Raw genomic sequence first — 10693 nt, forward strand, 5'->3', positions numbered from 1 at the left:
ACTCAATTCTCAAATTTTCATGACCCTGAGGAAATAGGAAAATATTTTAGTTTTAGTAGAGGTTTAACGGCGCTCGCAACTGCATAAGGTCATATGAGTGCCAGAAGAATAGAGGTGTTACAAGAGAGTAACAAACATATAAAAAAGAAGTAGGGGAGATAGGGATAATAATAATAATAATAATAATAATAATAATGAGAGACAGTACTTGTATAGAGTGCAAATTCCCACTAAACAGCAAGCTCAATGTGCTTTACAATCAATATTATTACCCCAACAGACGTGAGAGCATTCTAAAACAATCTCAACTTCCTGGGATGCATACAGCAATTACAGTGCAAGCTGCCATTTTACAGGCACTAAAACACTAACATCCTGACAAGATCTTCCGTTGTCTAAGGCCGGGAATCCATTCACACCTGGGTTTTATTTTTATTTCGTAGAGGTTTTACTGCGCTCGCAACTGCATAAAGTCATATGAGCGCCAAGCGGTGGATGTCAACAGAAAAGTCTTTACAGGGAATCTGGCTCACTCTGCTCACCTCTCTAGCTTCATCAGCACAAAATCTGCTTTGACTTTCAAGGCACCCCGGAAATAGCGGACAAATGTATAAAAGAAGAAGAGAAAAATGATGACAGTAAGGATTAGGAAATAAAACGCAGCAGTTCCCTGTTGTAGTTCAGGTACAGTTATGAGCATGACATTGTTGAATCAGCCCATTTACAACTCTACTGTATGTGAGAGCGAGAAATGTCCCCCCTTTGGGAATGGCCAAAAGACACTTCTGTCAGTGGCACTGCTGGGGGGGGGGGGGGGGGAATCACACCTGGGTGAAGTGAGGAAAATTCGTGTAAAGCGCCTTCCCCAAGAACCGATTACCAGTCCAGTAGCCTGACCAGTAGACTACTGATGCAATAATAACCATAATAATAATATTAATGATAATAATAAAATAATAATAAATGGTAGCATTTATGTTGCGCATTTCCATTTTCTAAAACAAGCTCAATGTAGATCTTAAAGTTAGGACCACTCTTTTTTTAACAGGTTTTCAGATTTAAAAATTTATCGGTCAAACAGCCACAGTTAATGTAAATTAGAAAGCCAAGTTCTGGAAGGAGGAGGAGGAGGAGGAGGAGGAGGAGAAGAAGAAGAAGAAGAAGAAGATGAAGGAGAAGAAGATGAAGGAGAAGGAGAAGAAGATGAAGGAGAAGCAGAAAGAAGCAGAAGAAAGAGGAAAAAGAAACTGAAGAAGTAGAAAAAGAAAAACAAGCAAAAAAAAGCAGCAAAGCAGCTGTAGCAACAGGAGGAGGAGGGGGGAGTAGAAGAAGAAATAAGGCAGTACCATCTGAGATAGTCACTGTTTTATTAACAGATTGCTGTGGGATCAGGCCGCCAGCCATTGTAGAGTACACCTCACACTTGACAGCACAGAACTCCCCGTCGACGCTGAAGAAAAGCTCAGACTGGTGATTCATGGCGGTGCACTGGGACGCTGGCGGAGTCTGATCAGACATATCCTTGATGTCAGCCGCACGAGGCCAGGTTTGAAAACCCGGGGTCGTAAAACCCGGTATGGGACACATCTGGGCTTTCCACTCAATTCTCAAATTTTCATGACCCTGAGGAAATAGGAAAATATTTTAGTTTTAGTAGAGGTTTAACGGCGCTCGCAACTGCATAAGGTCATATGAGTGCCAGAAGAATAGAGGTGTTACAAGAGAGTAACAAACATATAAAAAAGAAGTAGGGGAGATAAGGACGATAGATGTTTCATAGGAAAGAAGAAGCAAACCACACCAGAGCACCCGCCAACCACTCACGGAAAATATTTGTGCTTTATGCTTCAGTAAGAGTTTATGTTTGTTTTAGAAAGGTTTTCGCAACTGCATAAGGGCAAATGAGCGCCAAGGGGTGGATGCCAACAAAGAAGTCCAAACACGGAATCTGGCTTACTCTGCTCACCTCTGTAGCCTCAACAGCACAAAGTCTGCTTAGACTATCAAGGCACCCAGGAAATAGCAGTTCACAGGAGAGTGACAAACATACAAAAGAAGTAGAGGAAAAATGACGATAGTAAGAATGAGGGGGAAAAAAGCAGCAACTCAACTGTGCACAAGAAAATGTTAATATCCCCCCTTTGCGAACGGCCTAAATATAATTCAGTCAGTAGCACTGCCCTAAGAGGAGGGGGGGGGGGGGGGGGGGGGGGGGGGTGTCAGTAAAAGTTTTACTGCACTTGCAACACAATTGAGTCATATAAAAATTAGAAGACTACAGGTGTTACAAGAAAGAAACACGAAAGAAAGAAGGAAAGATGCTGTTGTTGTAGTTGTTGTTACCGATCCAGGAACAGCTGGGCTCTCTCCCTTCTGTCCATCCAATGCTATGTAGTGATAAGTGCAGGTTTGCTGCAGTTGCTGTAATGTTCCATAGAGTGTGTTGTCAATGTTAGGTCTCGGAGGGAGTAGTGTAACTCAGATGTCATTTAGGGTTGTGCAGTAGAACAGGTCATGATCCAGTCTCATAAGCGTAGTCACACAAGGGACACATATGAGGAAATTCTGGAAATATTCTGTTCCAGTGGAAGTTGAGCTGTACATGTTCTGTTCGTAGGAGGAAGATGGTCCGTTTCTTTCTCTCTAGGTGGTTGATATTATCATTCCGATTTGTTGGGGTCATATGTTTGAAAACTGCTCTGCCTGTCTTTCCCAGGGCCCACCTGTTCATCCAATCTTATTTGTTGTTGCTTTTAATGATTTGTTTTGCAGTGTTGTATGTAGTTGGAATGTTGGGTCGTTCCTGTCTAGAACCCTGTTTGGCAAGAGCAAGATCATCAGCGTAGAGGAGTCTTTTCAGATTTCAGCACGTTCATTACATCATAGAAGAAGATCAGGAACAAAGAGCAACTCAGACAAGAACCTTGAGGTAGGCCTTCCTCGAGTACTTCTCTTGAGGAGTGGGCATTGTTCACCTTGGTTTCAATGTTTCGATCCGACAGGAAGAACTTGATCCATTTATATAATTTGCCATGTATCCCGAGGTCCATCATTTTCATGAGTTGGCCTTTTCTCCACACTCTGTCGTTTGCCTGTTGAAGATCTACAAAAATGGTGACAGTGTGTTTACTCTCCTGAAAACCCTTCTGGATGTTTTGACTTAGTTTAAAAATTGGTCTTCTGTGTTGCTGCCTCTTCTAAAGCCTGCTTGGTGTGGGTTCAAGCTGACAGTGCTTTCCAGGTACCAGTAGAGGTGGTTGTTTATCATTCTTTCCGCAAGCTTACAGATACATGATGTTAATGAGACAGGTTGGTAGCTTTTCGCTTCTCCAGGTCCTTTCCCATTTTTCAGGAGTGGTATAGAAACAGCTCTATGCATTTTTTCGCCATTTCTCAAGATTATGAATTGTGTTTTCTAGGAATTTAATATCATGTGAGGGCCCTTGATTTGCTTCATCTAGTGGTGTAAAAATAGTACATATAAAGACAAGATCTAGTCTAATATTAGCCATGGAACTTGTAATTCTTACCCTGGCCCTATTGAACTATTTTGGCCATGTTTACAGTTTTGTAGTGAACTCTAGATCATACCACCATGTTCGGGTTTTCCCTGTGTTACACCCTTGCGCACTGAATCAAACAGGGAAAACAACTAAGTACACAAAAGATCAGCTGTTAAACGTAAACAATCCAAGTCTGAGTGTACCATCAAATGTGCTTACTAGTTTGGCCCAGTTAGGAGTTAGAAACAGCTGTGTTTGTCAATCAAAGGTAGTAAAGAGTGACAAGAGGGGTACGAGAGGTGGGACAAGGAAACAGAGAAAAATTATGGTGTGTCAGGGGATTCCTCGTGACACTGTTTCTAAGAATAGAACTACGACTACTGTGAACAAGAAAAACCTAATACAGATAGACACTCGTAATGTATTTCAACATAACTGTCCCAACTTAAGAATTGGCTGTATTAACACCCAGTCGTGCTGCAACAAAACAAACATTGTAAGAGACGTAATTGAAGAAATGAACATCGACTTGTTGTGCATCACAGAAACTTGGCTTCGAACAGAAGGCGATGAATCTATCATAGCCGACCTTCTACCACCCGGCTTTGAACTTAAATCTTTTTCACGCGGATCACGTGGTGGCGGAATTGCTTTTATTCATCGGCGAGGTTTACCAGTAAAGTTCATCTGCGGTGGTCCATCGTATCGCACATTTCAATCAGCCACTGCTTTCATCAGATCAGAGCAACTTACCTTCCGTGTGACATGTATCTATCGACCGCCACCTAACAAGAAAAATAAATTTACAAGTAAAGAATTCTTCATAGAATTCCAAGATCTACTCTTTCAACTAGAGCAAGCTGCCTCCCCCTTTTACATCATAGGGGATTTCAACTTTCACTTTGATGTTCCATCTGTTCCAGACACCAAACGCCTTGTTTCAATTCTTGATGATCATAATCTACAGCAGCTAATCAAAGAGCCGACACATCGTAGTGGTCACATTTTGGACCTGCTAATTACCAACACTGCTGACCAACATGTTCTTAAACATCAGGTTTTAGATAAGGCTATCTCTGACCATTCTCTTCTGATAGCTAACATTAACATCTCCAAACCAAAACACGTAAGAAGAAGCATACTTTCAAGGAACACGAGAACAATAGACACACAGGCACTTCGGGACGACGTGAGCAAAACACTGACAAGTCTATCCTCCCTAGATGCAGACACATTTCATGACACTCTCAAAGCGGCAATCGACCAACATGCGCCAATGGTAAAAAGAAACATTTCTTCGAGACCCTTTTCTCCTTGGTTTTCACTTGAAATCAAAGAGGCCAAGAAACATCGACGTCAGGCAGAACGCAGGTGGAGGAAATCAAAACTTCAAGTTCACAGAGACATCTTTATTAACCACCGAGACAAAGTCAACTCAATCATCGAAAATAACAAGAAAAGATACTATCTACATGAATTACAAGATGTTAAATCACCCAAACAACTCGTTCAGACTACCAATGCTATTCTGGGAAAAGAAACAATATCTCCTCTCCCCTCTGCAACATCAGATGACGAACTTTGTAGTTTATTTGTGACTTTTTTCAATGACAAAATTAATACCATACGCTCTTCTCTCGACCTAGAGCCAAATGGAAATTTGGAATTTTCAGAATTTACTGGACAAATATTAGATTCTTTTAGTCCAGTTACAAGTAGTGATATTTTAAATTGTATTAATGGGTCAACCATAAAAACATGCGACCTTGACCCAATGCCTGCTCATGTATTCAAAACCTGTATTGATATTGTCCTACCTCACATTACTCAGATAGTGAATATGTCACTTGCCACTGGCACAGTACCTAATACTTTCAAACAAGCTATTGTAAAACCTTTATTGAAAAAACCCGGGCTTGATAAAAATGAATTTAAAAACTATCGACCAGTTTCGAATTTGCAATTTGTCTCAAAAATTCTAGAGAAGATTGTTTTAAGTCAAGTTTTGTCTCACATGAGAAAAAATGGTCTTGAGGAAATTTACCAATCTGCCTATAAAACTCATCATAGTACCGAAACTGCGCTTTTAAAAGTAACGTCTGATTTATTGGATTCCATTGATAGCAAAAACATCTGTCTTTTAACTCTTTTGGATCTGTCCGCAGCTTTTGACACAATTGACCATGCTATTCTACTCACAAGACTTGAGCGCTCATTTGGCTTATCGGGTACTGTGCTTTCATGGTTTAAGTCATATTTACTAGAAAGAGTTCAGTCAGTGCAAATTAAAAATAGCTTTTCAAAGCAGGTCAGGCTCGATTATGGAGTTCCACAGGGGTCCGTTCTTGGACCAGTGCTCTTTACACTATATACACAGCCCTTAGCAAGCATTTTACAAAATCATGGATTGAATTATCATTTTTATGCCGATGATTCCCAAATGTATGTTAATGGCACCATTCAAGATCTACCAAACATGATTTCCATCACTAAACAATGTTTTTATGAAATCAAAAAGTGGATGACAGTAAACAAATTGAAACTAAACGAAGAAAAGACAGACATCATTCTTATAAAAAATCCACGATTAAATAAAGATCTGGAAAGTGTCAACTTTGATTTATATGGGCATATGACATCTAGTAAAGAAGTTGTCAGGAATCTCGGTGTATATATTGACCACCACTTATCAATGGGCTCGTTTGTAGGATCTCTGTCCAAATCCCTTTATTTTCAGCTGAGAAGGATAGGCCTAGTTCGAAAGTACTTAAGCGAAGAGACCACAAAAACACTGGTAACATCTCTTATCCTATCTAGATTAGACTATTGTAACTCACTCCTAGCAGGTCTGAACAACAAATATTTGAATCGTTTACAAGTAATTCAAAACAATGCCGCTAGACTGATAACAAGATCTAAAAAACGAGACCATGTCACTCCATTATTAAAAGAACTGCATTGGCTCCCTGTAAAAGAACGAATAATATTTAAAATCTGCGTCATGTGTTTCAAATGTGTAAATAAAACTGCTCCTTTTTATCTGCAAGAACTTATCAGTATATATAAACCAGGGAGAAACCTAAGATCATCGAACGATAACACCCTACTTGTGACACCTGTAAAATCATACAAATCATATGGAGAGAGATCTTTCTCATATCTTGGTCCATTTATGTGGAACAGATTACCCATGAAACTAAGACAAATAAGAACACTTGATAGCTTCAAAAGACATCTTAAACATTTTCTGTTCCTACAGGCCTATCCTTCATAAGCTTTTAACGTTAGCTTTCATTATATTTGTTCTTTTCCTATGTCTGGATGAAAATAGTCTGTGTGTGTGTGTGTGTGTGTGTGTGTGTGTGTGTGTGTGTGTGTGTGTGTATGTGTGTGTGTGTGTGTGCATTAATGTATATTGCGTGAGAAGAAAGGAAGTAGTAAGAAAGGTTTTTGAAAAATGGGTATTCCAATGTAAAGCGCATTGAGCTACTTTTTTTGGAAATGCGCTCTATAAATGTTATATATTATTATTATTATTATTATAATCTGGGCAATCCTCCATGCCTTTGGTATTCCACTTGTTCTCCACATGATATTTATTTAGGGAAAGGAAAACTTCTTTTCCTTTAGCACCAAGGTTGCACAGCATTTCGTTGTGTATTTTGTCCGGTCCTGGGGCTTTCTTTTTCTGTAGCTTTGTGAGGGCCTGACTGAGTCCCATCATGCTATAATCCTCTTCAAAAAGCGAGTTGTTCACAGAAGGGTTTTTATTCTTTAAGCTTAGCCCTGTTTATGAGGAGTTTGTCGGCCTCGGTTAGTCTGCTTGCCCTGTTTACAGAGGCGAAATACCGGTTAAAATGTTCAGCTTTCTTCAGGTCTTCAGTGATGGTGCTGCCCGAAAGGAAAAAAGGTTTGGGGTTGCTTTTCTGTCTTTCTCCTGACAGGTTGCTGACAAGGGACCAAGCCATTGTTCCATTGTGGCGAAGGTCAAGATCTTTTCAGGTTTGAGTCCATTTCTCTTTTTTGGCTTTTTTAAACTGTCACTTTCACCTGAGCACAGGTCTTGTAGAGTATTATGGTTGGTGATGGTGATCTTTTCAATGACTGTCTGGCCTTTTCTCTCTTTCTGCCACAGCAGTCTGGATTTCTTCCCTCCAAAAAGGATAGAAATTTCTACGGTATCTCCGTGGAATGTGCTGAGATGCAGCTTTAAGAACATTTTTGGAAACCTGTTCATTAAAAACATCAGCATCTTCTATTTTTGCTATGCTAGAGAGCAATTTGTCAGAGGTCTTTTCATATTCTGTCCAGTTGGCTTTCTTAAAGTTCCATTGAGTCCTCTGAGGGTGGTTCAATGCAGGTGGGGAGGTGATCTGTATAAAGATAAGTCTGTGATCACTTCCTAGGTCAATGTCATCAATCACTTCGATGCAACAAGGAGTTTTTAATGTCGGAAGAGCAGATGGTGAGATCAGGCCGGCTGAGAGTCGAGTGGGCTCTGTGAAGTAAGGTAGGAGTTGAGTTGACATCTGGTAATACAGATAGGTTGCTGGTTTCGCAGAGCTCCCAGATCTCTTGGCCTGTGCTGTTATAGTTGATGTAGCGCCATTCAGGAGAGTGGACATAGAAGTCACCCGCACAAATGGTTTTCTCATAGTAGGCTGCTTGTAGATCAGACAAGTCGCATGTTGTCTGTGGGGGGGCTGTAAACATTGTAAAGTGTGTACTTCCAGCCAATGTGCCATATGGTGGCCTTCTGGATATCTGTCGGATATTTTAGTTTAGTATGGGATTTTACAGCGCTCGCAACTGCATAAGTTCATATGACTGTGCAAAACACAAGTTGGTTGCATTCGCAACAGTTCACTGCACGGCTGGTCAACTTTAAAATGTTAAAATATTAAAATTTGGTGAAAATATATTTTCAAATATAAAACAACTCTTTAAAATAACATAACATTTTTAACAATTTTATTTCACTTTATAATTTCCAATAAAGGCCAATGGCCTTGATAAGATCCAAAATTCTGTTGGGAGCAATGTTGGAAAAAATATTTTGCAATTTTTTGCATTTAATTTAAAATATTTCCTACGGGTCTCTACGAAGTCTCGACATTCCGTTAAAATGTGTCTAATGGTAAAATCTGTGTCGCATCGGACACAGAACGGCTTCTCATCTCCCTGAAGGAGGTGTTTGTGAGTTAGGGCATTGTTTGTCCCATGCGTAATCAAGTAAAAATGACTTTCGTCTCTTCTGGAGAGGCCTGAAGGATTTCGCGGTCCCAGTCTGGGTTTAATGTTGTGAAGTTTATTATTTATTTGTTTTTTTCCAGTAGGTCTCCCAGGGACTGGAGGTGTACTTTTTAAGTTTATTTTTTACGTCAGTCTGTGGGAGAGTGTTCGTCGTTGATCCCAATAGAAAGGATAAGGATTCCTTCGCCAGGTTATCTACCTGTTCGTTTCCTCGGATGCCCACATGGCTAGGTATCCATGCGAACACGATATTTTTCCTGGTTTCAGTCAAGGCGAGTTTTTTTGTTGTTGTAGCCTAACTATTTTTGGGTATATGAACGTGTAGTTTGTAAGCGAGGTGATGAAAGACAGAGAGTCAGAAAGGATAAGGAAAGATTTGTTAAGAAAATTTTCTACCGAGTCCAGTGCCATGTCAATGGCAGTGGCCTCCGCAGAGAAAAGGAGGCTTCCGGATGGAGTCTCCTCTGTTTGAAGATATGGCTGCAGCACCGACACCAGAGTCCGATTTGGAGCCATCTGTGAAGATAAGCTCTGCACCAGGGTATTTTTTGTATTCTGTTTTAAATGTTTCGGAGTTTGTGTTTGCTTTGTCGTGTGTGGTCAGATGTAAGTCTACTTTTGCCTTGGTGAGGTGCCCCGGAGGGAGGTCGGGGAAAACAAATTATTGAATGTCTTTTTTGGAAAAGTGTTTGTTTTTGAGATCCGCAAGGATTCCGAGGCCGAAGAGTTTGATGAGTTTTTCATTGTTTTGGAATTTGTTTATGGTGTCTGGGTTTGTTTTGAAAATGCAGTCGTGTGCTGGGTTCTCTGGTGTTGAGCTCTGTTTAATTGCGTATTGTAGGGAGAGTTGTGTGCGTCTGAGTGTGAGTGATGGTACATTTGCCTCAGCCTTGAGGCTCTCCACCGGAGAAGCGCGGAAAGCCCCCAGAGCGAGGCAGAGTCCTTGGTTTTGCACTGGGTCTCGCATTTTTAGGATGTGTGGTTTTGCCGATCTGTGGACTTGACAGCCGTAGTCAAGCCTGGACCGGACAAGGGAGATGTACAAGTGGAGAAGGTGTTTTGGGTCCCCGCCCTACTCCGGTTGCGATAGAATTTTCAAAGCATTAAAAGCTTTCTGGCACCTCAAACGAAGGTCTTTGAAGTGTGGAATGAATGTGAGTTTTTTGTCAGGTCCCAGTTACGGAAAATGACGGAGCAAATCAAAATTACAGATTTCTGTAAATTTACGAAAAAATTCTCAGCCCTGAATCTTGTCTCAGGAATTCTTAAAAGACCCCTGATACCCTAATGACATAAAAAATAAGAATTCACTTACCATAACTCTGCATGTGAAAGTGATGTTAACACCTTCGACGTATTCAAACTCATCAGGTAGTGCCAAAAATGCCATGTCTTGCACTTTAGCTAGAAAGAGAAGAAAAAGCAACCAGAATTCAAACCATTACAGTCAGTTCAGTCACTCTCCAGATTCTTGTGCTAAGTTTTCATAATTTTTTTTTCAAGAGTGTTCAACTCCAACCACCAGCCTCTGTCGTGTGGTGGTCAAGCATTCGCTGTCCCATGCAGTAGACCAGAGTTTTATTCCTGCAAGAGGAATATCTTCATTGAGTATTTTCGTCTTTCTGCAGGGATGTTGCATCCCCTGACAGGCATGGTCAAAGCTTCCCAACAAAACGATCTAAATTTTGTCAATGGTGTGCAAAATACTTACATTTTATTTTTAAAATATTTTTTTAACCCACCAGATGTAAAGTGGACACCTCCAACGCCGGGTTTACAAAATGGGGAGCCAGTTTTTATGATCCTTTTTTTCTACTTTCGCAATAGAAAAACTTCAGCCGAGAAACAGGAATAAAAATAATGACAGCTAACACATTCATTCTTAGTTTTTGTGTCGGAAATATGCGCGGACACAATTATGAATGTAAAGAAATCAG

At 40.5% G+C, this 10693-nt stretch overlaps 2 protein-coding genes across 3 annotated transcripts in view; one reads left to right on the forward strand and one right to left on the reverse strand.

Annotated features, from left to right (window-relative positions):
- Positions 1-10693, reverse strand: part of LOC101855963 — a 54642-nt gene that overhangs the window by 32239 nt on the left and 11710 nt on the right. For both annotated transcript variants that reach the window (XM_005103552.3, XM_005103551.3), the window contains exons 4-5: positions 10072-10160; positions 1347-1623 (exon numbers count right to left, since the gene is read on the reverse strand). In XM_005103552.3, coding sequence (XP_005103609.1) covers positions 1347-1623; positions 10072-10160 — 366 coding nt within the window. The remainder of the gene's footprint in view (positions 1-1346; positions 1624-10071; positions 10161-10693) is intronic.
- LOC106012455 lies at positions 3369-4780 on the forward strand (the record flags this gene model as incomplete). Its single annotated transcript, XM_013085477.2, is given in 1 exon segment — positions 3369-4780. A coding segment is annotated over 1 exon segment (1270 nt), but the record flags the coding sequence as incomplete, so codon positions are not given.

Source organism: Aplysia californica, unplaced genomic scaffold (genome assembly GCF_000002075.1).
Source record: "Aplysia californica isolate F4 #8 unplaced genomic scaffold, AplCal3.0 scaffold00379, whole genome shotgun sequence".
Lineage (NCBI taxonomy): Eukaryota > Metazoa > Mollusca > Gastropoda > Aplysiida > Aplysiidae > Aplysia > Aplysia californica.